At 41.3% G+C, this 21,104-nt stretch overlaps 1 protein-coding gene across 1 annotated transcript in view; it reads left to right on the top strand.

Moving 5' to 3' along the window:
- The window catches only part of ARSB (arylsulfatase B), a 193,613-nt gene extending 172,509 nt beyond the window's left edge, over positions 1–21,104 (top strand). Inside the window, exons 7-8 of the mRNA XM_011992211.1 lie at positions 16,343–16,465; positions 17,638–21,104. Of these exons, the coding sequence (XP_011847601.1) occupies positions 16,343–16,465; positions 17,638–17,903 (389 nt within the window). The 3' untranslated portion in view covers positions 17,904–21,104. The remainder of the gene's footprint in view (positions 1–16,342; positions 16,466–17,637) is intronic.

The following is a 21,104-nucleotide window of genomic DNA, read 5'->3' as shown; positions in this document are numbered from 1 at the left end:
CATCATAATCACAGGCTGAAGAGGAATATTTTGGGAAAAATTTCCCTTTTTTTTTTTTTTTTTTTTTTTTTACACACAATGCCTATTTATAACCATTTGTTGACAGACTCTACCAATTACTGTAAAAAACCGTGTATTTAGTGAGAGACAGACCAAAAATGTGAATTCAATGGTGGCCTTAGTTCTGTATTTGATTAGCATCTGCTAGTGCCAGAACTGGAGATGGCTGTCTATTGTCACTTTAATTGGAGGATGATTAGAAAAAAATACTTGCTTTTCTTCCAATCTTATCTTTGTTGTTACCAGCTCATCAGATCCACAAGTTCATGTTTATTATGGCCATTATATGTTAAAAGCTCCGTGCATTTTCTGTCTCCACATCATCTGTAACATCCTGTTGCCAAATCCAGTTATCTCCTTTCCTGCTTTCTCATACTTTCCCTCTCTTTGACATTAACCATTTTTTCCATGGAGTATTTTCCCTGACTTCTGAGGCCTTTTTCTAGTCTAACTCCTCCTTCTCTGTCTTTTAGAGGCTCCTTCCCCTCTGCTTTGCCTTTCAAATGGTGGTTCTTTCCAGAATTCCATCCTCCTCCCTGTTCTCTTCTCAGTCCATGTATTATTTCCACCTCAAATACAGCCAGAAGAAGTGAAGACAAGGCACACAGTTTGGGAGCCCAGGACTTGGCAGTGGACATCGGATATTAGAGAGGGGTTGCCCATAAAGCTATCTTAGGGGCAGCTGAATATACAGGATCTCTGTGACTCCTACCCCTACCCCAAAAAGCAGGATGGCTCATGGGGGCAGCAGAAAGGTGATGGAGCCAGAGAGAGTAGCTCAGCTATTGTCCATGGTGGATATCGGGAGAGGCAAGCTGAAGAGGTTGAACCTGTTTTGATGGCCAAGACCAGGAGATGGATGTCAATATCCCTCTGTGAAGTGTAGGAGTGGAGCACCATTGAAGGAGTGATGTGAGAAGGAAGTGAGAAGGCTGGGCTTTGTTTCGTGTGCAGGTTCGCCCGGGCTAGAGGCACCATGTTTGGATACACAGAAGAACAGTCTGGGTTAGAGATAAGATTCTGGAGTCTAGAATGCCCAGCGAAATGTTGGGCATGGAAACTAGAGGAATGAAAGCATTGAAGAGATGAACAGAGAAAAAAGAATAAGCAAATGAGGCTGAACAGAATGGCAGGTAGAGGCCGGGCACAGTGGCTCACGCCTGTAATCCCAGCACTTTGGGAGGCCGAGGCGGGCGGATCACGAGGTCAAGAGATCGAGATCATCCTGGCCAACATGGTGAAACCCTGTCTCTACTAAAATTACAAAAATTAGCTGGGCGTGGTGGCGGGCGCCTGTAGTCCCAGCTACTCGGCAGGCTGAGGGAGAAGAATCACTTGAACCCAGGAGGCGGAGGTTGCAGTGAGCCGGGATCACGCCACTGCACTCCAGCCTGGTGACAGAGCGAGACTCCGTCAAAAAAAAAAAAAAAAAAGAAAAGAAAAGAATGGCAGGTAGAAATGAGGGCTAACCCAGATGGAGCATTTTCTCTGTGCCAGGCGCTACAGTAAGTGCTTTGCATGCATTTTCTCACTTAGAGGCTGAAAAGGGGAAGGATACCTTAGAAAGAAGAAAATTTCAAAAAGAGAGACCCTCCTTCTGCCTTGATCATATTTGTCACTCTTTCTTTACCTGTTGTATTGGCCGTCCATAGGCCCTTCCTGGATCCTCCTGGGGAATTGGTATGTCTTTTGTAATCTCCTAGCACTTCGTGCATTTTATTTATTCAGACAACAAATGTTTATTCCACTATTTTAGAATTTATGGTGGTTAAATAAAATTATTTTATTATTACCTGCTGGACTCCAGCTTATTCATTCAAAAGATTTAGTGCCTAACATATATAGTGGTCAACAAAATCGGTTATTTGTTTAGTAAGTAAATGAATAATATGAAATAAGCTATTTTTTCAAGACTCAATTTAAACCAAAGCATGAGAAGAGCTCTCATCAACCTATTTCAGGTATAGATGGCTTAATTTACTACAACAGTCATGAGTTGAGGATTCATTGAATGGTCGTTTTCTGTTGTTTTTGGTTTACACTGCTCAATCGACACTCCGGCTGATGTCAGACATTAACCAATTGTTGAAGTTCCCTGTAACACCAGCACATTCTCTGAATACTTACTATGCACAATGCAATAATGATTAACATTTGAACTCTGTCTAGGCTGAGTACGCCACATCAAAGCTCTTTTTTCACTAGGACTTTTAAAATATCAAATATGAACTGAGTGAGTAGGTGTCAGAGAAATTGACTTTGTAAACTGAAAATCATAAACTTAAGATTCATTTGAAATACGTCATGTGGAGTACATATATAAAAATTATGAGTATTTTGATTTGTCCCCTGTAGGTAATAAATAACATCTGTAATATTCCTCCTCACCTTTTTCTGATTAGCTTCACGTCTGGCATATTTTTCCCAACACTCCTATTTCGTGTTATAAGAATTTCACCAAGGACAGACAGGATTCTAAGTAAGTAGTGAGGGTGTAATAGAAAACTTGCGGCAATCAGGTTCAAGTTCAGAAATGAGGGAAATATTTAGAGGTGGTCAGGCCTCCCTATTTTACTCTTCTTTGGTACACGCTGGCAGAGCTGCACAGGCCCTGAGGGGCGGCAGTGCCTGTGAAAGGCACAGGGTCTGGGGCCCACTATAGTCTAGACCCACAAGCCAGCCCCCACTTCCCCAAAGCTGGCGTGGCTCCCAGCCCCCTCACTCCCCACATGTACCTGCACCCACATGGGGGCATCCAGCAGAGTGCCCTGGGCCACCAGCATCCCCCTGGGGTCCATGGAGCTGGAGGGACCTCTAGAGACTCCCAAAGGTGAACCAAGGTGGACATTGGCCAGCTCTGCTTTCAGCTGTTTTGTATGATGGGCAGCTGTACAGAGTTTGTTCGGAAGGAAGATTTTGCCCTTAAAAGTTTGAAAACCACTGCCTTAACTGCGTAATTTCAATAACTACTATATGATGATGATGATGATAATAATAGCTAACATTTATTGAGAGCTTATGTGCCAGGGACAAACTATGGGCTTTCAATGTACTATCTCATTTAATTCTCCCGAAAAAACTCTCAGGTAGTTACTGATTTTATCAGTGAGAAAACAGAGGCGAAGTAAAATGCCCATGGTTACAGAGTTATGAAATAGCAGAACTGGCCCAGTTAGTCTGGCTCCAAAGCCAGGGATCTCAATCTTGCTGCTAATACTGCTATTAATTAGCTCTGGTTAAAGTGAAGAGGCAGCCTGGACAACTGGAAAACAGCAGAGCACATGTTTAGTAAGTGCCTATGAAAGTCAGGCATTAAATGATGCTTGAGCCCCAGTTACTCTGAGCTTCACTCTATCCCTCTTACCCCACTGGCCTCACCTAGTTTTGGAAAAGTTTGACAAGCACTGAGACAGATAAATAAGTGTAAAAAGAAAAAATTGGCTTGTAAATACTCCCCAAATATCCTGCCTGATAAAGCATTCTTCCTCCTTTCCCTCCTTCTCCTTCCTTTCACCTCTCCCTTTGCCTTTCTCCCCCACTCCACCTCTCTTCTTTGTTTTGTTTTCTTTTTGCCTCCCTTATCAGTCCTGTCTTCTTTGCCTTGTGTTAGATTCTTTAGGCTCCTATTTCAGGACAGGTCACATCTACTCTTGCTTCTACACTAGGACACACCCTCCCCTCTTACTACTCAGTGTTAGTTCACTGGCCTCAATAAACAGTGGATGTTTTTATTTTATTTCATGTTTGTGCAATTGAAGACAATTGAATTCATTCTGTGTTTTTTCTTTTTTCCAAAATGATATATGAATTAGAATCACCCTTTGAGCCAAGAACCCTGGTGGGTTTTGTTTTTTTTTTTTTTAACAGGGCCACAAGCCCAGGAATGAAAAATCAGTTCATAAAATTAATAGCAAGCAAATTTAGAATCCACTACAGCACCTATAGCCAGCTTGAAGTAAGCCTGAGAAGCAAACTCCTACAGGATGAGATTGATTTCAGCAGTGTGGTTAGATATTTGGAAATGCCTAAAGAAATGTTTATGCTCAAGTTAAGATTGCAGCCGAAACCATATAACTTGAGAATTTCTGGGGCCTAAATGTATGGGCTTTACAGAAGGTACTACATTGCTTTGTGCCTGTGCCCAGATCACTCTTCTCCTTTTCTACTTTCCTCCCATGCTGCCCCCAGCACACACATACTTGCCTCATCTCCTCCTAAAAAAATAATAAAAATTGAAATCTTTCTAATGCCTATTCAGCCTTCCAGTTTCATCTAAGACCTCACTTCTTCAGGGATATCTTCTCCTTTCCCTAGACTAATCAAGGTCCCTACCTTGCCTTCCTAGAGCCCCCATCCCTGACCACAACACCCATCATAATTGATCATCACTGCTTGTCTCCTGGCCTTCCTCCACTTGGTTGTGTGCCCAGCAGCTAGGACTAGTTCAAGAAGTATTTGTGGACGAAGTAAATGAATCTACTCTGGGGAGACCATGGCCACAGGGTCCAGACACTTCTCAGCTCTCTGCTGTCTCCTTACTCTTCCTTTCCGGACTCTGATTCCCAAGCAGTTGAGAGGACATCTTTTTGTTTCTTCCATTCTGAAATTCACTGACCAACTGAGTACATCTATGCTCATAAACATTTGATTTAGCTATAAAATCTATTTTACATAAGAATGCCAATTAGAGTAGAAACTTCCTGCTCCTCCCTGTCCCCACTATGTGTAAGATAAGTGTGGAGGTGGGAAAAAGAGCATCGTCTTCTAAGGGGTGGGAGTTGAATGTCTCCTAGGTGCCCACTGCAGGCAGCATGGAAATAATAGGGTGGGTAGTATAGGAGGCACATTTGAGATCTTTCAAATTGCTCCAGCTGACCATCTGTGGCATGGCTACCTGGTGAGGCAGAAAGTCCTCTGTGGGACTGTCCCAGGGCAATAGCTGTGCAAAGACCATCGTGAGTGCAACAGATGCTGCTGAAGATGGTAATTTCAGGCAGCCCATGTTGGGCCAAACAGGAGGCCAGGGCTCAACTGGGCTAGACTAAGGGAACCAAAGATAGGTATGAAAGGGACTGTAGGCTCCAGTGACCCCAGGGCAGAACCAGAATTGGGAATCTCTTATCTCTCTCTGTTTTTACAATTCTGGCCAGACCTGTAGTGTGACATATAGAATTTAGGTGGTGTTACCACATTTTCCCCACATAATTTTCTAACAATACCTTGTTCCCTTGGCAGCTGGTTCAGATTTCACAGTCATAAGAGGGTTGGCCAGTTGGTCACACCTTGACTTTGACAGCTGTCAGTCAGAGGCCATAGGTTCAACATATATTGAAATGATTTCTTTCAGTTGGTCAGTCGATTTTACCTATTTACCTGGGCTTATGGCAACCGCTATGGAAATTCAGGAGACCTGTACCACGATCTGTGCACTTGCGGCGCACAGAATGCTCACCACGTGTACAATCTTCTTTCCTCTTCACGCTTGTTCTGTCAGGCAGGCAGTATTTTGGTTCTCATTTTGCATATAAGGAAACAGGAACTCAGAGTGGTTAAATGACTTGGTAAGATAAGAAAAAGAGCTTGTTCTAAAGGCTATTGAAATGCCAGTGATTGATTTCTCTGAGTTACTTTTCAGAACCAGAGAGTGATGGCATAGGGCAAGCTTATTCAAACCCACGGCCCACGGGCTGCATGTGGCCCAGGATGGCTTTGAATGCGTAACTTTTCTTTTCTTTTTTTTTTTTTTTTTACACAGAGTCTCACTCTGGAGTGGACTGGAGTGCAGTGGTGCGATCTTGGCTCACGGCAACCTCCACCTCCTAGGTTCAAGTGCTTCTCATGCCTCAGCCTCCTGAGTAGCTGGGATTATAGGCATGCACCATCACACCTGGCTAATTTTTGTATTTTTAGTAGAGACTGGGTTTTACCACAGTGGCCAGGCTGGTCTTGAACTCCTGGCCTCAAATGGTCTGCCCACCTCGGCCTCCCAAAGTGCTGGGATTACAGGCGTGAGCCACCATGCCTGTAAACTTTCTTAAAACATTATGAGCTTTTTCTGTGATTTCTTTTTTTTTTTTTTTTCTTAGCTCATCAGCCGTCATTAGTGTTAGTGTATTTTGTGTGTGGCCCAAGACAATTCTTCTTCTTGCAGTGTGGCTCAAGGAAGCCAAAAGATTGGATACGCCTGGCGAACAGCATGCCACCACGCCCTCCAAAACGGCTCTGCATAGCCCCGCTTGCCAGCTGTTAGGGGCTTTTTTCATCTTCAAAAATTAAGCAAAGAGGTTCACTAAAGCATCAGTTCAGAGTGTGGGGCTTCTAGTCAGTGTATTTTAGGGAACTAATTTTAGGGAAAAACTATTTTTAGGTCCACGATGATTTTTAAAAACAAAAATCTAGACAACAGTGCATACGTGCACGTCTGGATATGAAAGCCCTTACCACACAGCAAGATGAGAGGGTGGCCTTGGCCGAAGCCTGCAGTTGTTGGGACATGCAAAACCATGAGCAGACTGGAGATCTAAGCCACATGTGCACCAGCGCAGTCGCTCAGACGCAGCCTGGGTGCACTGATCTGGAAGGGGGACTCATGGGCTCTGGGTCTCTGACTTGCTGGCACATGAAGGACCTTAATGACTTGAACCTCACTTTGAGTTTGAGATCCTTTGAACTTTTGTTAGAGTGAGACATGAAGAAATGGTCAGCCAATCAGATGTTTAATATAAACTAAACTCTAGCGTAAATAAACTTTAAGAGACACATTTGATTTACATAATAAATAAACAAGCTACTTTTAGGAACTTTTAAGTACAAAAGTTGAAGATAGTTGCTAATTAAACCTAAATCTTGCCTGTACATTAAAAACATACCCAACAAAATTTCCAGATTAGAAAACTCCTCAAGAACCGAATTTCTGGGACAACTGGGGTGTTTTTCTCACTTAGCCCAAGTGAGTAAGTTTTACTCTAAGTAAGTATGCATACATCATTAAGTGTGAAGGTGGCATCACACTGACAGGGAAAGTCAGATGGGTTATTAGCAGAGAATGAAATTTTACTGATCTTCATAAATTGTAAAATGACCAAAAACAAATAGAACTCAGTAGAAATGAATGGCAGGCCAAACCAACCAGACAGAAAAGGGGCTACAAACTAAAAGTGGTAAATTATAGCTTCTACACATAAATCCTTTTTACCCCATCCCTCTTCAAATTCTGGAACATAAATGGGGGAGCAAATATAGACCCTCTGTAAATCCACACACACCAGAGAAGTGCATTTGGTTGTTTTTTTGTTTGGTTTTATTTTGTTTTTTCTGATATAATAGTGATTTTTGCCTCCTTTTCTCCTCTTTGTAATATCTTGGGTAGAAGAGGTTGTAAAAGAAAATAAAACTATATTATACTGATGATAATAGCTACCATTCAGTGATAGCTATTGACAGATGTTATTATCTGTTTCATAGAGCAAGGATTAAGTGAGTTGTACATAGAACAATTAAAGCAGTGTTTTATATTTATAAGCATGTAGTGTTTAAGTATTAGATGTTATTATCTTCAATGTTGACAATAGTCTTAACAATATACCAGCTATTCTACTAAGCACTCTATATGCCTTATCTCACTTGCTACTGTTATATTAATTTCATAGATAGTAATCTGAGGCAATGCTTGGAGAATGGGGCTTAGGAAGACCCACTGTTGTGACCCTGAAGGAAAGCCATGCTCGGGATGCTAATGGGGATGGAGGAAAGGGCTGTATGATTGATTCCCATCTTGAGGGTTGAGAAGTTTAGAAAGTTGCCTAAGATTGCACAGGTGGTAATAACATTTACTGTGCACTTTCTATGTGCTGTACTTTGTACTAGACATTTTTACTGTATCGTTGCATTTAGACCTCACAACAATACTGAAACTGAGGCCTAGGGAGGCCAGCTAACACCAAGATCACACAGCCAGTGAGTGATGGAGCTGAGATTCAGACCCAAGCAGTCTGGCTCCAAAAGTGCCTGTTCTATACTACTGTGCACTATGGAGGAGGGCTATACTCCTGGAGAAGGGCTGGTAGGATGCCACTTCAATCATATAGCCCTTTCCTCCATCCTCATTACTATCCCTAGCACTGCTTTCCTTCAGGGTCACAACACTAGGTCTTCCTAAGACCCCATTCACAAATCATGCACAGCTCATTGTACTTGAGCAGCATTTCCGAGAGGAAGTGCCCCTAGACCCTCCCGTTCACCCTCCAGCGCTGCTTGTGCCACCCTCACCTCGCCACCCTGCCAAGCCCTTGCTTGCACACCTCTAGTGCAAGAAAATCACCCTCCCCAAGGAAACCCATTCTTTCTGTCTTGGGGAAACTGTCTGGTGGAAACACATTCCTCGTATTGACCCAAATGGTGCTATGTGCCTTTAACCTGTCTGTGCCTCAGTTTCTTCATCCGTGGAGCTTTCACGAAGATTAAATTAGACACAAAGTGCTTAAAACAATGCCTAATCTGTATTATGTTTGCTAAATATTAGCTGCTATTACTATTTTTTTATTATTTCTCTCTGTGGCTTCCACCCCAAATGCTTTATAGTACAAATTCAGTCCTTCTTGAATTCACTCTTTTTCACCATTTTGTCAGCTGCAGCCTGCCCTCCAGGATACTATGGTGGCCTTTGTGATGACTTTGTAGACTCCCTGCCATTTTACTCCAGTCTGCTGTACATGCATCGTTAAGAACTGCCTTTCTGGGATATTGCTTTTGTACATCATTTCCCTCTTCAGAAGCCAAACTGGTTCTTGTTTGCTTTCATACTTTGGATGGATTATTAGGTTCTCTACTAATTTCTTGCTGATCCGCCCATGCTCTTCTCTCTGGGCATGAAAACTTCCTGTCTTCCATGGACTTTCGTCTTCTTATTTGCAGGTCAGCTCACATATTTATTTTGTTTAAGCATTATGTAGTTAAAAGTCTCAAAGTCTATATACCAAAATGTTAACAGCAATGAATAAATTAACAGGTCATTTTTATTTTCCTTTTCATGTTTTTCTGTATTTTCCAACATATATACAACACACATATAAATTGCGTTGTTAAGAAAAATACTGCGTTTCATAAAAGGACAATCATAGTGATACAATACTTTCCAAGGTCAAGAGGATGCCCTGTGCAGTCAAGAGAGTAGGATTGCCTTTCATGAAGATCAGAAGTATCTTCAAGCTTCCCTCAGTCCCTTCCCTGTTTGGTGAACCCATTGCCAATCACTAATTAGTATATTTCAAACTATATATATTAGCCATAGACCCTTTCTTCAAACAAAAATGTAGGCCAGGTGTGGTGGCTCACACTTGTAATATCTCAGCACTTTGGGAAGCCAAGGTGGGAGGACGACTTGAGGCCAGGAGTTTCAGACCAGCCTGGTAACCTAGGGAGACAATTACAAAAATCACAGTGGCCTCTTTAAAAAAAAAAAAAAAAAAAAAAAAAAATTTAATTAGCTAGGTATGGTAGCACATGCCTGTGGTCCTAACCACTCAGGAGGCTGAGGTAGGAGGATCGCTTGAGCCTAGAAGTTCAAGGCTGCGGTAAGCTGTGCTCTCACCACTGTATTTTAGCCTGGGCAATAGAGTAAGACCTTATCTCAAAAAATAAAAAATAAAAAATAAAATTTAAAAAATGTAGAGAAGTACAACATATTTAGCAGATACTATAGATTCTTCCTTAAGGAGTTGAACTACTCTGTTGAAATGGAGATGGTGAACCTGGACCCCTAGCCACTAACTCACCATCCTATTTCAAGACAACTTTCGAGTTACTTCCAGAACCTACTTTCAGTCTGGAGAACGCAGTTCTGCACTAAAACCACCAGTCCACCTCATTCTGGTAACAACTCCCAGTTTCTAGGGGTTGCTCAGATAAGGAGTGCTGTAAGTTTACTACATATTATGTAACATATTTCATCCATCCTAAAATTTTCTGCTGATCTCCTTTTTCCCATCCAAAATCAATACACACGGCTAATCCATCTTATATCTGAATACTTCTGTCTGGCCAGAAAGCTTTATTATCTCAGAGGTGGCTTTCGGCTCAGAAGGAAACGAGAAAAATTTGTTTGTTTATACTTCTCTCTTAACTCCCTAGTTTCTGCCCATTCATCAAGCTAATAGATAGAATATTTGGCTCTTCTGATCCGCCATCTGAAAGCCTCTGCCCTCTTGGCTTCTGCGACGTCCTGTTTAACTGGTTCACTTCCTCGTATTATTTTCTTCTCTGCTCCATTTGCTGTTTTCCTTTGGCCCTCAGTGCTCTGTTTCTGGGCGTCTGCTTTCTTGCCTCCTTCTCTAGACAGCGAATCCACTTCCAGGGTTAAGTGATCACTGCATTGCGGGTGGTGCTTAGTGTGTGCCTCAGTCTTTCAGACAGAGGCCAGTCCTATAGCTCCAATATGTCGTGGAGACGTCTACCTTGAGCTCAAGTTAATTCCTAAAGTCGGTGTGTCTCATTCCAGAATCCTATACTCCCCACTATTTCCCATCTCAACATCTCTATTCTGCCAATATCAACACTATTCTCTCAATCACCAAATTCAAAACCTTGGGTTTTATTTATCTTTTATATTCTTTTGCCACCAAATATCTTGGATTTCACCTTGGGAACTTCTCTTAGATGTCTCTGCTCATCACTTCATGTCGTAGAATTCCAGAACACAATGCTTTATTACCACATACAGTTGTTAATCAACAAATATTTCTTAAATCAGAATCTAGTCCAACTCTGTCAAATAAATTTTAAAAGTTTGTTAACATTCTAAGAAACCTCTGCCTCCTGTCTCTGGCCCTGACAGTTTATCCAATATACTGTCAAGTTAATAATGAAAACACCCAGTGTAGCCAAAGCAATCTTGGGAAAAAATGAAATGGGAGGACTCAGGCTTGCTAATTTCTAAGGTTACTAGTAAGCTTGACAAGCCCAGGTAGTGTGGTACTAGCATAAGAATAGACACAGATCAGCTGGGTGTGGTGGCTCACACCTGTAATCCCAGCACTTTGGGAGGCTGGATTGCTTGAGGCCAGGAGTTTGAGACCAGCCTGGCCAACATAGTGAGGCCCTGTATCTAGATAGATAGATAGATAGATAGATAGATAGATAGATAGATAGATAGATAGATAGATAGATAGATATAGATAGATAGATAGATAGATTTTTTAAAAACTATAGATCAATGGAATGGAATTGAGAGTCCAGAAATAAACCCTCATGCTTATGGTCAATTGGGTTTTGACAAGGATACCAAGACAATTAAAGAGAAAAAGAATACTCTCTCAAACAAATGGTTCTGAGACAACTGAGGTATCTACATACAAAAGGATGAAATTGGGTGGGTATGGTGGCTCATGCCTGTAATCCCAGCACTTTGGAAGGCTGGAGTGAGAGTATTGCTTGAGGCCAGAAGAAAAGCCTGGGGAACGTTGCAAGACCTTCATCTCTATAAAAAATTAGCTGGGCATAATGGCATGTGCCTGTAGCCCCAGCTATTCTGGAGGCTGAGGTGAGAGGATCGCTTGAACCTAGGAGTTTAAGGCTGCAGTGAGCTAAAGCTTAAGATTACACAGCCTGGGTGACAGAGTGAGATCCTGTCTCTAAAAAAAATAAAATTGAGAATGTGATACAGAACACATTTCAGCCATTTTTTAATGCTCCGCAGTTACTCAAAAGGTTAAACATAGACTTGCCATATAACTCAGCAATTCTGCTTCTAGTTATATACCCAAGAGAAGTGAAGGCATACATCCACACTGAAATTGTACATGAATGTTCATGGCAGCATTACTCATAGTAGCCAAAAAGTATAAACTAAGAAGTGTCCATTAATTGATGAATAAAGAAAATGTGGCATATTTTTGGCAATATACAGGAATGAAAGGAATATTATTATTTAAAAAGAATGAAGTACTGATACGTGCTACAAAATGGATGAACCTTGAGAACATTATGCCAAGTGATAGAAGCCAGATACAAAAGGCCACATATTGTCTGATCCTGTTTATATAAAATGTCCAGAATAGGTAAATCCAAAACACAAAATGGGTTAAGGGTTGGCTAGGGCTTCAGGGTGTGGGAGTAAATGGGGATTAACTGCTAATGGTGCAGGGTTTCTTTCTGGGGTGATAAAAATGTTCTAAAATATGTTACAGTGATGGTTATGCAACTTTGTGAATATATCATACTAAAAACCATGGAATTTTACACTAAAAATGGATGAATTTGATCATGCGTGAACTATATGATACACTCTTTAAAAAATATATTTAAATTCCTCTTATGTCTCCATATTGATTAGAAGGAAAAGTTGCCAGCTCTCTGGCCCTTGTTCTGTGGCCACATCTCCCTCTGACCATAATCAAGAAGTACTCCCTGCATTTATGAACTCATGTCATCAGATCGGGCCCACCCAGATAAATCTAAGATAATCCCCACATCTTACAGGTCTTACCTATAATCATATCTGCAGAGTCCCTTTTGGCATGGAAGGTAACGTATTCATAGGTTCTGGGAGATTAGGATGTTAACATTGTGGGGAACCGTTATCCTGCGTATCACACCCTGTTTTATACTTCTTTCTATTGCATAAGAGTCTCACACATGTTGACAGATGGATGGAAAAAATATATTATGCAAGTACTAACAGCAGCCACAATGGCAGCTAAAACTGGGTTATCTATACATCAGACAAAGTAGATTTAAAGGAGGAAAGCATTATTAGAATTAAAGAGGGAGTTTTCAAAATAATTGTCAGTCATAGGAGAGATTTTTAACATACCTCTCTCAGTAAATGATAAAACAAGCAGACAAACAAAAATGACCATAAAGATCTGAAAGATTTGAAAACCATAGTTAACAAACTTGACCTGAGTGATATACAGAGCATTGAAACCAACAATTTCAGACTACATATTTTTTACATTGGTGCTTGGATAATTCATAGTATTAAATGTATGTATTGGAAATGAAAATGTTGAGTATCTGTTCTTCAAAAGGTTATAAAAAGAATAACAAATTAAGCCCAAAGAAACTAAAGGGAGGGAAATAATAAAAATAAAAGGAGTTAATGAAATAGAAAACAAACATACTACAGGTAGGATCTACAAGGCCAAAAGTTTGTTGTTTGAAAGGACTAATAAAATCGGGCTGGGTGCGGCGACTCAACGCCTGTAATCCCAGCACTTTGGGAGGCCAAGGCGGGCAGATATGAGGTCAGGAGTTCCAGACCAGCCTGGCCAACCTGGTGAAACCCTATCTCTACTAAAAATACAAAAAATTAGCTGGGCATGGTGGCACACGCCTGTAATCCCAGCTACTCGGGAGGCTGAGGCAGGAGAATTGCTTGAACTCGGGAGGCAGAGATTGCAGTGAGCCAAGATCGTGCCACTGCACTCCAGCCTGGGCAACAAAGCAAGACTCCATCTAAAAAAAACAAAAAACAAAACACTAATAACTAATAAAATCAATTAAACACTAGGAAAATATATCTTGGAAAAAAATGAGAAGCATGAGTTGCCAATATCAGGAATAAATAGGCAATATTACTACAGATGCTCCAAAACTTCGCATGTATTACGCAAATTCCTAATAAAATACAAGTTATCAAAACTGACACAGGGAGAAACAGAAGATCTGAATGGTCCTATACCTGCTCAGGAAATTAAATCAATGATTTCAAACCTTCCCACAAAGAAAACTCTAGGCCTAGATGGCTTTACCAACAAACACTTTTTTATGGATGAATAGTATTCCATTGTGTCTATATACCACATTTTCTTTATCCATTCATCTATTGATGGACACTTAGGTTGATTCCATATCTTGACTATTGTAAATAGTGCTGCAATAAACATGGGGTACAGGTATCCCTTTGGTATACTGATTTCCTTTCCTTTGGATAAATACCTAGTGATGGGATTACTGCACTGTATGTTAGTTCTATTTTTAATTTGTTGAGGAACCTCCATACTGTCTTCTGTAATACCTTTACTTATTTACACTCCCACCAACAGCACACACATACATTTTTAAAGCATAAAATAGTACTATTGATTATCCCTTGGCACATATGTATTCTGCATTTTAAAATGGCTGGAGGATGGACTGAAGTCACAATAGTAGCAGCTTCTAGAGGAGTAAATGAAAGGACAGGGTTTGAGGATAGGAACAAAGGAGACTTCCACTTCATTTTTATTGTCCAGTTTCTTTTATTTTTTTTTAAAAAAAAGCAAACATGGCAAAATGTTAACATCTGTTCATTTTGGGTGATGGCTCAGAGGGTATTAGTCATGTTAGTCTTTGTAATTTTCCCTTTGTTTAATTTCTCAAAATGAAAACAATAAAGTCAAGATAATAGTATCTTTCATAGTTTAGTCTTAGGCTTATTTATTGTTTAGGTATTTTATGTTCCTGTTTGTTTTAAGAAAAAAAATGTGTATAAATATACGTATAGATGAGATAGTTAAATTTCCTTTTTTTGTTTATGTTCACAAAACATGCTTGTTTTATTTAACATTCTTTGGTATCAAAATGTAGCCTTCATACAAACTTGTGAGGAGTAAACCATGAGGGTTCACGGTTTTACCGCAGTCTGTATGTTAGCAACCACTTCCTGTGATAGTCATCATCATGCACCTCAAGTACTAGAAGCATCTGTTTGTATTGGAGCCAAAATATCCACAAGCAGAGAAATAAGAAGTCAAAAATATTTTCCTCTTTGGTGCTAAAGATTTGCTGCTGTGTGATTATTGAGACTGAAGCTCTGAAAGCACCAGTGTTTGCTGGATCCGTCTCCAGCTTGTCTCTACAAGGTCATTTCCAAACGACTGTCAAAAGAATGGCACATCCCACCTTTTCCACCACCGACACACCCGCATGAAAACCCCAGGAGCACAGAAGCCCTGCTTGGGTGAGGATGAGGGCTCTCTCAATGTCTATTATCAAAGGAAGGCAGACGGATGGGTTAACCACTCCAGTGGAGTCTATACGTTTACAGACATTTCACATATTATGACAATTAATTATTAGGCTGGCGGTTCAGCAACCTTTCGAAGTGATCCCAAGATGATTGCCATGACCATATTTGCAAAGCTAACAGATAAATGTGGGCTTAAAACAGGCTATATGTTTTTCACTCCTACCATATGCATAGGTAGGAGTGAGGTGAGGGCCCTCGTGGACCCACCAGGGTCTTCGGCAAGAGTAGAACTCTCTCCTTGTTCACTCCTTTCATAATCAGGCAAAGGAGGAAGTTATTCAAAAGGAGGAACTGAGCATGCTCAACCCAGACCCTTTTTGCTGGGTCCAATTTCCAGCCAGCCTGTCACCTGGATATATGTAAGCACTCTGGTCTGCTCTCAGTTGTGTGCTCTAAGGGAGGCCAATGGGTGTTCAGCAAGATCAACGATGAGGGTTAAGTCTTTCTAAGTCAAGGGTCAATTACAGACAAGATCACTCTGCCACAGAGCTGAAGCCATATTCTCTCCAATCGATTTTGTCAGTAACAAAAGCAATGTTTTTTGTTCCATCTGTTTATCCTCTACCTCTTAATTCGTTTCAAACTTAAGAGGGGGTAGAGATTAGTAATTGCTCCCCACAAAAGCAAAAAACCAACCTGATGATAAATTAATATAAGATCTCAAACATGATAAATTAATATAATCCATGATACCAGCCAAAAATTTGTATACCACATTTATTCTTACCCCCATAGTTATCCTATCTGAATAGTTAACTGAGCACTGCTCACTTTTAGATTTCATAAGAGTTGTTAAAAAATAAATCTTTGTACTCTATCATGGCATGCATGAACTCTCATAGCTTGAAATGACTGCATTAAAATGCACATTTTATAATTTCTTATACTATTTACGTAAGTATAAGCACACACAGAAAATGTACTTAAATTTTTAACAGCCAAAAACAAAAACCAAAAAAAAAGTCACCCTGCTGTAACAGAACACTGTTCTGCATATGGCTAGCTGTACATTGGCAGAACATGGCGATTTTAAGGATGAATTAGTGTTGTAATCTCTTTGGGATTTTCTTTATATTTGCGGTGGTTTATGACTGACATTTCATGTAACTATAGCTTTCTGTTTGGGTTTAATAAAAGATTCATTTCTGTGGCAAGATACACATTTGCACTCCAGTGTTGAATAAAAGCTACTGTTCTGCAAGAGTATAAAATGCTGATTTATAACGACACGTTCCAATAACAGCGATCTAAGTCTTTCAAACTATTTCTTCCCAGGTCCTGGGAACAGCATGGCTCCAGCAAAGGATAGCTCTTCTCTTCCAGAATATTCAGCCTTTAACACATCTGTCCATGCTGCAATTAGACATGGAAATTGGAAACTCCTCACGGGCTACCCAGGTAGAGTGCTTAGCTTAGCAAACTTCGCTTCCCGGGGTAGACAACACAGGGCTGTGTCCTCAGGGCAGTATCTCCAGTCTGTCTGCACTCCTGGGTTTTTATTCCCACTGCCATTTCTCTGGAAAGAGAGGACATTATCACTCTTGTTCTAACCATTTCCCACCTCTTCCTCTGTGGCTCCTCCTCAAGGCTCCTAAGCCCTACCACTCACCTCACTTTGCTCAGATTCCTGAAACCTTAACTTGTCTTTCTAATCTTTCATGATCCCTCCTGATATATGTCCTAGAAAGACAACTATTTATTCAGGGTTTTCTTTTCCCACTTTTAAGACTGCCTGTTCCCAGTTACAGTTTCCATTGTTGTCATGGTGCAAGTAAGCTTTCCCAATGGATCATCAAGGAGAAGCTTACCAAAGTAACAACTGCCTTTTGCAAAACGTATCTCTGGGGCTGCTGAATGAGGAAATTATAAGAAGGAATGGTTTAACCTACTCATCCTAACAAAAAAAAAAAAAGAGAGAGAGAGAGAAAGAGAGAGAATTAACTGTAGCAGGGGTGAAAGGAATAAATGTCACTCTTATGCTTCATGGAAAATACAGATTTGAAATATGTGTGGCTATCAAGCACAACACATTTAGCTGGCAAAGAGAGTCTCTGAGAGCTACACCCTCAACCAGTGGTATAGCTGGGGAAGGAGGTTGCTCCCTTGATTATATTCTCTAAGAGTAACATCTTTTCAATACTTTTAAAATATGTGGGATGATGGTTAAGCCTGTGATGTAATTAATCAATGTTTCCAATGAGAACATTCTTGGCATTTGCAATAAGACAAGTCTTTTTTGACTGGGGTTGTCCCATGTATTGCAAGACATTAACACCACTAGCTCATGCCCACTAAATGCCAGCAGCACCCCATGCCCCAGTCCTTGTGACAAGGACATACACACATGCACACACATTTCTGGGTGTCCTTGCTTGTGAAGCAGTGAGACATGTCTAGTTAAAGCACCAGAAGTCAAGTCTGAGAAGCATCTAGAGACAGCATGTAAGGCCACATCTTTTTGTGTGTCCACACCCACGACCCAGTGCAGCCTTGGCCTCAGACTCCTTCCCTGAGATTAGAACCTGCCTCTGTGCTTCTCCCTCAGTAAACGGTTTTGTTTTCTTTGCTAGGCTGTGGTTACTGGTTCCCTCCACCGTCTCAATACAATGTTTCTGAGATACCCTCATCAGACCCACCAACCAAGACCCTCTGGCTCTTTGATATTGATCGGGACCCTGAAGAAAGACATGACCTGTCCAGAGAATATCCTCACATCGTCACAAAGCTCCTGTCCCGCCTACAGTTCTACCATAAACACTCAGTGCCCGTGTACTTCCCTGCACAGGACCCCCGCTGTGACCCCAAGGCCACTGGGGTGTGGGGCCCTTGGATGTAGGATTTCAGGGAGGCTCGAAAACCTTTCAATTGGAAGTTGGACCTCAGACCTTTCCTCATGACTCTTGTCTCATTTGTTATCCCAACCTGAGTTCACTTGGCCCTTCTCTTGCTCTTAAACCACACCGAGGTGTCTAATTTCAACCCCTAATGCATTTAAGAAGCTGATAAAATCTGCAACACTCCTGCTGTTGGCTGGAGCATGTGTCTAGAGGTGGGGGTGGCTGGGTTTATCCCACTTTTCTAAGCTGTGGGACAGCTGGGAACTTAACTTGAAATAGGAAGTTCTCACTGAGTCCTGGAGGCTGGAACAGCTGGCTCTTTTAGCCTCACAAGTCAGACGTTCGATTCCTGTCTGCCAATAGCCGGTTTTATTGGAGTGAATCACATTTCTTACACAAATGAAGGCAGCAGACCATTATTAATGGTTCTGTTGGCCAAGGCTTCTCCCTGTCGGTGAAGGATCATGTTCAGGCACTCCATGTGAACCACCCCTCTTGGTTCGCCCCTTACTCAGCTTCTCTCATCACAGAGCATAAAGCCCATCTTGTTGTTCAGGTCAACAGCAAAATGCTTCCACCTTGATTGTGGCTTTTACAATAAAGAAATGTGTTTTTATCCTAATTTATTTTTCCCCAGCCATTGCTCACTCTGTCTAGACTTCTGCCACTTCCAGTTCTTCTGTGGCTTTTCCTGCCCTTCCTTTTGACCTCACTGTCCTATCCCTGGGAAGGCCACTTTGCTTCACTACCTAAGCACCCCTGATTTCTGGAATGCTCCTGAGCCCTGCCTTACTTTTGCCGCTAGGGCTGAAGCTAGAGGCCTCCCTGTAATAGGCGGTGGAGTTGCTCTGTGAGGATGTTCATGGTAGACACTAAGAGGGCTGGGTGGTAGATGCTTGGCTCATGGCATCTGTTCAGTGAGGCTTTTCCTATGTTGCATGGAGTTAGTCATCGTGATTGTGGCTTTATCTCATAATGTATTAAGACTTGCACTGCTATTTACTAGCAGTGAGAAGAAATCTCAGGAAACAATATGAAAAAGCAAGTGGCCAGTGTCTGGGATACTGGGTCTTGGTAAAGCAGAGGAGGGCACACCCACAGTCCTCTTTTTCTCTGTTTTACTGCTTGTATTGAGGTTCTGGGGTCTGGGAAAGAGGATGCACAGTTTGACCTGCAGCTCTTTCTCAATCCCACTAATGTCTTACTAATGTGGAACAGCCCATAGTAGCTCAAGAGTGTCAAACCCAGATAAATATGTGCAAAAATGATATTCTTTTCTGCATTCGCCCCACCATTTTGTTCACCAATGCTTGGAACACTGCCTGAAGGCACTCAATACATTTTTTAAGTTTTATTTTATTTTTAATTTTTTGTATCTTTTTGAGACAGGATCTCACTCTGTCACCCAGGTTGGAGTACAGTGGTACAGTCACAACTCCCTGAAGCCTCGAACTCCTGGGCTCAAGTGATTCTCCCACCTCAGGCACCCAAATAGCTGGGACTACAGGCATATACCACCACACCCAGCTAATTTTATTTTTCGAAAAGACAAGGTTCCCTATGTTGCCCAGCTGGTCTTAAACTCCTGGGCTCCAGCAATTCTCCCATCTTGGCCTCCCAAAGTGCTGGGATTACAGGCATGAGCCACCATGCCTGGCCTCATTTTTTAAAACAAATGAATAAACGGACAAATGAGTAAATGAGAAAGTCTCACACCATGAAAGATGCTAGTCCAATGAGCTGAATATGGAGGTAATATAAATGTCTTCCAACTGTTGATTTTCGGTTCTCAAACTGCCCCTCCTGGGGTAGGAGCATAATCTACATCACTGGGCAGTCACAGGACACTCTACAGCAAGGTTGTAGCGTCCTCTCCAGTGCGGGGAGAAAAGGAACTGTGCCTACCAGAGGTACTCTCTTGTCAGCAATTTCCATTTCTATTCTTTATGGGACACTAGCAACTAAAAGCAACAAATAATCTGATATAGGTCCCTGTATAGTCATCCTTCAATTCAGTAGCAATATTTTCTGGTCACTACTAACCTGTATTGTATTAAAATGAGACTATTGGAAGGAAATGGTGCTAGAACTAATAACATCTCTTACCAACCTTTACCCAACTCCTGGGTTGGCAAACAGCTGGCCAAATTGCCATCACCTCCCACTTGGAAGCGTATGGCTGATAGCATGAAATAACTGAGCCCAGATGTTCCTTTTGCATCCTCCGAATCCCAAGGCTGGGTGTAGGTAGCTGTAGGAGGCCATTGCTACAGGGCACCTATCTGTTATTGCTGCCATCCTCCCAGCAGCTATCTCCAGTTCTAGTTCCTTGGTTGCCGGACACAATGGGGGATGTTCTGCACCCAGTGGACTTCAAAAGAGTTTTGAAGACTAATTTTTTGTAAAGCAAGTACTTGAGATTTTGGTTTATCCATAGTAGAATGTATCTCATTAGATTCTCTGATTCTATGTAAGAATGTGAAAAGATTGATATATTGTTGTTAGAAATATTGTTATTTCTTTCCAATTTTGTTTTTGTTTTTGTTTTTGTTTTTGAGATGGGGTCTTGCTGTGTCATCCAGGCTGGAGTGCAGTGATGCAATCTCCACTCACTGTAGCCTCTAACTCCCAGGTTCAAGCTATTCTCCTTCCTCAGCCTCCCCAGTAGCTGGATTACAGGCATACACCACCACGCCTGGCTATGTTTTGTGTTTTTAGTAGAGATGAGGTTTTACCGTGTTGGCCAGGCTGGTCTCAAACTCCTGACCTCAAGTGATCCACCCACTTCGGCTTCCTAAAGCACTGGGATTACAGGTGTGAGCCACTGTGCCCGGCACATTTTTTTACCTCTACGGAAGGTTTTGCTTATTTAATTGTGAGCTCATTTTTCTTTGTTACTACGTGATTGTTCCAGATTTGGGAGACAAAATAAAATTAATCTTTTCAAATGTGTCAGCCATTGTATGGGGCTTCCATTTGGGGTGATGAGAAAGTTCTGGAACTAGATAGTGGTCATGGTTATACAACAGCATAAATGCAATTACTGCCACTGAATTGTATATTTTAAAGTGGTTAAAATGGTAAGTTTTATGTTTTATTACAGTTTTTAAAATGTGTCAACCAACTTTATGGTACATAAATTATATCTCAGTAAAGCTGTTAAATAAATAAATATAGTAAAAATTTTAGAACTAAAAAAA

This window comes from Mandrillus leucophaeus, unplaced genomic scaffold (assembly GCF_000951045.1).
Source record: "Mandrillus leucophaeus isolate KB7577 unplaced genomic scaffold, Mleu.le_1.0 Scaffold407, whole genome shotgun sequence".
Lineage (NCBI taxonomy): Eukaryota > Metazoa > Chordata > Mammalia > Primates > Cercopithecidae > Mandrillus > Mandrillus leucophaeus.
This window is presented reverse-complemented; position numbering and strand designations above follow the sequence as displayed.